Source organism: Vicia villosa, linkage group LG3, assembly GCF_029867415.1.
Source record: "Vicia villosa cultivar HV-30 ecotype Madison, WI linkage group LG3, Vvil1.0, whole genome shotgun sequence".
NCBI lineage: Eukaryota > Viridiplantae > Streptophyta > Magnoliopsida > Fabales > Fabaceae > Vicia > Vicia villosa.
This window is the reverse complement of record NC_081182.1, coordinates 47,584,402-47,589,309: the sequence shown is the minus strand read 5'-3', so window position 1 is coordinate 47,589,309 and position 4,908 is coordinate 47,584,402. Positions and strand designations below refer to the sequence as shown.

At 33.3% G+C, this 4,908-nt stretch overlaps 1 protein-coding gene across 1 annotated transcript; it reads left to right on the top strand.

The window, feature by feature from the left end:
• Window positions 1-2,142: 2,142 nt before the first annotated feature.
• Window positions 2,143-4,354, top strand: LOC131655638 (2-oxoglutarate-dependent dioxygenase 19-like). The gene is made up of 4 exons (XM_058925475.1): window positions 2,143-2,459; window positions 2,542-2,780; window positions 3,249-3,576; window positions 3,656-4,354. Exons 1-4 carry the CDS (start codon window positions 2,226-2,228, stop codon window positions 3,905-3,907), a joined length of 1,053 nt encoding a protein of 350 aa, XP_058781458.1. The 5' UTR covers window positions 2,143-2,225; the 3' UTR covers window positions 3,908-4,354.
• The last annotated feature ends 554 nt before the right edge of the window (window positions 4,355-4,908 follow it).

Here is a 4,908-nt window from a genome sequence, read left to right as displayed (position 1 = left end):
TTAGTGTCGGTAATGGATATGCTATATCTTTTTGGCGGTCTCAATGGTTGGAAGTCGGTATCCTCAAAGACATATTTCCTGTTCTTTTTTCTATTTCTGGTTTACAGGATGCTTCAATTACGGGAATGTGAGGTTGGATCGACAGAGATGGAAATGGGGGAATTGTGGGTTATCGGTTGCTCACAGTTTGGCCTTTTCTGCTGTGGTTCAGCAGTTGTTTCGTCTGATGCAACCATTCCAGTTACAATAGGATATTATCGATATTCCAGTCTGAAAATCGGAGGAAACGACTAGCTTTACGGTCCAGTCTTGCTTCGCTGTCATCGACGAATTGCAGTGGCCGATTGGTCCGGTGAATTGTTTTGATGAAGCTTTGTCTTTGGTTTGGAAGGTGACAGTTCCTCTTAAAATTAAAGCTTTCGGGTGGTGATGCTTCATCAATAGACTTTCGACAAAATATTTATTGTTTCAAATAGGTATGGTTCATTCTAATTTAAATTGTGTATTGTGGAGTTGTTCCCGAATTGTTGAGTCATAATTCTCTTCTTCTTTGCAGTGTTGTGAATTTGGTTTGGAAGGATATGACTTTTTGGATAGGTTTCGAGGATTTTGAAGCGGGCTTGAAGGAAATCTTTTTGAAGTGTGGTTCTTTTTCCAAATCAAGGAAAGTCAAGAGAGGAAAAGAAGGTAGTTTTTGGTTGGCCGTTATTTGAAATCTTTGGATTGTTAGGAGCGGTATCATTTTCAACAACGATACTTGGAACGTCCGAGAATTTGGTTTGGAACATGAAGATTTTGGTTTGGAGATGGACCTTTGTAGATAAAATTACTATTTCCAATTATAACTTTTATGACTTTTACAAAGATCCTTTATATCATATGTCTTAGGTTTCATTTCTTTGTATTCGGATTTGAGAATGGTCGTTCTCCTATCAATACATCTTTGCTTTTAGAAAAAAAAATCTAAAATTCAAAGTATTCAAAATTTTGGGAAATAGTCACATGAGTTTTCATACATATGTCACAATCAATATTAATAAATCAAACATGAAGACCCACTCTAATATTAATTTTTGGAATTAATTTAATAACTAACGTGTACCAGACATGCTCAAATTCAAAGATTAAAAACTATAATCAAAATTTAAGACGAAAGCGAAACAAAAATATATGCATGCATACACACAATCTGAAGATCCATGCCTTATTGATTTATTAAGAATTATAAGAATGCCTGGATGAATCCAAAAATAACACTTCCTATGAAGTGACAATGACAACCTTATGCAAAAATGTAGAGACAAGTAACGATCACTTGTTCGCTTGTGGATCTTCTTCAACCAGTATTTCTAATACATTAAACTTTCTTTAGATGGGGAGAAGAGATAATCTACATGTGTCTGGTATATTGATATATTGGGGGATAGTACGTGGTGTCAATTAGAGTTTCCATTATTTCGAAATTGATTATCCTGACATCCACTCATATTTGAGTCTATATCCAACTAAAATTAATTAATTAATTATTAAAAATTTAATTAACCTTTTTTATTTTTTATCACTTAATCAATCAAGACTCTTAATTTTGATAAATAACTAATATAATTAAAATAAATATATATGTTCATATAATAATTATTAAAATCTAATAATTCGATAATACTAAAATATAAATTACTCCAACACATATGACTCATAATTGATCAGTCTTGAATCACACAGGATAGAAAGTGATTTTCATGTTATTCATTCAATCTTATAAACTACGATAACTAATACTTGTATTTATAGAAGTACATGCATGGCTCTATTGTTAGTTAGCTATGTCACATTCATCCATGCATGATATTCTATTGATGACATGAAATCATGCACATGCTAATGATATGATGAACGCATAGTGACACTGTCACGAATAATAGCCATTCGGTTTAGATTTGATGTTTGAATTATATAATATTTATTAAACATGCACTATTTAAAATCATTAGATGTAGTGTCGACAATGTCCCGATTGTGTGAGTACAACATATCCCATATGCTGTTGCAGAAATGTTTCCGGATGTATTACAGCGGGTAAAATCAAGGACAACACGTTTATTACATTGAGAAAAGAAAACATCAAAAGACAATAAAATGGATGGATAGGCACTTGTTGTCCACATACTACGAGTTCCTCCTCACTACCATATCCTTTCCAACCAACACTTGAGAGATACATCCTCATGGCTTCAGTTTCTACCAATATATCAAGCATTAAAGCCTTTGCTGAATCAAACGGAGCCTCTCCAATCCCTTCCAATTACCATTCCGCTATAGAAATTGATAATGTTGCAGACCACCTTGCAGCTTCCATTCCAGTCATTGATTTTTCTCTCCTCACTTCAGATGATCCTCAAATCCATACCAAAGCTGTTGATGAACTCGGCAAGGCATGCGCTGAATGGGGTTTCTTCATGGTAACTCTTCCTTTCTATTACTATCTTTTTTTCATACTATTTTTCCCAAATGATACATGAATTTCGATGTGTGCATGTTCAGCTCATAAATCATGGAGTTCCCGAGAGTCTAATGGAAGAGTTGATGAAAAAATCTCGCGAGTTTCATGATTTGCCGATGGAGGAAAAGAAGGAGTTTTGTGATAACGGTGAGCCTTTTTCACCCATCAGGCATGGGACTAGCTTTCATCCTCCAGCAGAGAATGTTCATTATTGGAGAGATTTTCTTAAAGTCTTAACGGCTCCCCAGTTCATTTTTCCTCACAAACCACCAGGTTACAGGTAATTTAGTTGAAGATGTACATTTTTTAAAGCTTTTAATGATTACTTAAGAAAATGCCACATAATGGAAAATTAACATTTTTTCATTTTCTTAAGTAGTGAACTTATGGATACTAAGCACGCATTCATTGAGATATGTCACAATATTTAGTGCCATAACATTGATTTTTTTCTTCTCATCCACAATAAGTAGTTTCAAACCATCAATAACATGCATATAATTATAAGAAACATCATTTTACAAATTAATAAAATAAAGACCATCTCAATAGTCACCATAACCTAGTTCGAGATTTATTAGCTACACCAGAATCATAATCCATGAAATTTAATGAAAAATCCAAATATGCTAGTTTATAAACAGAAAACATATCTTTGAATTGGTAAGAACATAAGATGTCTATTCCAAAATTAAAATAGAATTGTACATTTCAATGGTCTTTGTTGCTAATCCAAATGTTTGTGCAGGGAGGTTGCGTTTGAGTATAGCCAAAAAATCACATGTGTAGCTAGGAAATTAATTCAAGGAATATCAGAGAGTTTGGGATTAGAATCCAATTGCATAATTGAATCCTCTGATTTTGATTCTGGCTTACAAAACCTTGCTGTAAACTTATACCCTCCATGTCCACAACCACACCTTGCTCTTGGCATGCCTTCACATTCTGATGTTGGCTTCTTAACCTTTCTCATTCAAAATGGAATTGGAGGACTTCAAGTTAAACATGAGGGCAAATGGATCAATGTCAATCCCATTTCCAATTGTCTAGTTGTCAATATTGGAGACCAACTTGAGGTAACTAAGCTTTTCTTATTGTCATTTTCAATCCTCAACTTTAAGGGTTTAATTAATGTTTATCTTAATTATTGATTAGGCTGTGAGTAATGGGAAGTACTCAAGTGTGTTACATCGTGCAATTTTGAACAACAAAGACACTAGGGTTAGTGTTGTGGTGGTGAATGGACCCGCACTAGATAACGAAATTGGACCTGTTTCTAAATTATTGGAGAAAGAAAAAGAGAAGCCATTGTTTAAAACTATCAAGTATCGTGATTATTTTCTTGTTCAGCAGAAGTCACGATTGTCAGATGGAAGAGCCTTGGACCAGATTAGATATAGTGCATAACAATGATATTGTTGGTATGGTTATTAGTTTAAAAGGTGAGGTTGTTCTCACATATTTATATACTTAACGTAAGTTTATTGAGTGCGCCTAAGAGGGGGTGAATTAGGACTTTGAAGATTTATCCGGTTTTTGAATACTTGTTGTTCTTATTTTTCTGGTTTGGTGCAAGAGTTTAGAAATGTGTTACTTTCTTTTCTGGTTATGATTTGTGAAAGCGGTAAATGCGGAAAAGTAAAGAACACAATGGTGACTGGTTCCCCTCACAATCCGAGAGTACTCCAGTCCCCTTTCAACATGAAAGAGATTTTACTATTGTTTGTGACTTACACAAGACACACCAAACACCAAGAACAATCCTCTTGGATTTTCACTAAGTACATTAAGAGAACAATCCTCCCTTAATGACTCACTTGTTTCCAACAATCCTGGACAACAAGATTTCAACCACTAAGAACAATCCTCTTAGATTTACTAAATTGATTATGAGAACCATCCTCTCACTAATCAAAAACCCTTGCTTCCAACAATCCTGGATAGAAAGTCGATAAAAACCAAATATATTTGAGTAGTAATGTTGATTAACATATATCAATCACTAGGATTGATCTTCTCTTCCAAACAAGCAATTTATGATGAAAATATAGTGCTCAAGTGTTTATGAGAATTATATGAATTTTCTAAAATGTTATGAACATACATGTAGAAAATTCTTTATGAAATATTAAGAACAAAAACACTTGTTTGAAAATTTAAGTAAAAAGATATGATGTTAAATTGCAATGGAAGAGGTGAATTGTAATTTGAAATTTTATGTACTTATAAGAGCATAACACCTTTATGAACCATGTTGAAGTCATAAAAAAAATATCATGAAAAAATGTCAATTTAAAATAAAAAGGTTTCATGAAAAGTGCATGAAAAGGTGTTAAAAAGTGAATTATGGAAAATATTGAGCACTAAGTTATCAACATAAATTGCATGCTTATACCTCAATAAATCAA

Bases quoted from the DNA above. Each gene is read 5' to 3' on its own strand.
- LOC131655638 (XM_058925475.1), top strand. From the start codon at position 2,226: ATGGCTTCAGTTTCTACCAATATATCAAGCATTAAAGCCTTTGCTGAA. The intron at 2,460-2,541 runs GTAACTCTTCCT...GTGCATGTTCAG, and splicing joins CTGAATGGGGTTTCTTCATG to CTCATAAATCATGGAGTTCC. The intron at 2,781-3,248 runs GTAATTTAGTTG...ATGTTTGTGCAG, and splicing joins CACAAACCACCAGGTTACAG to GGAGGTTGCGTTTGAGTATA.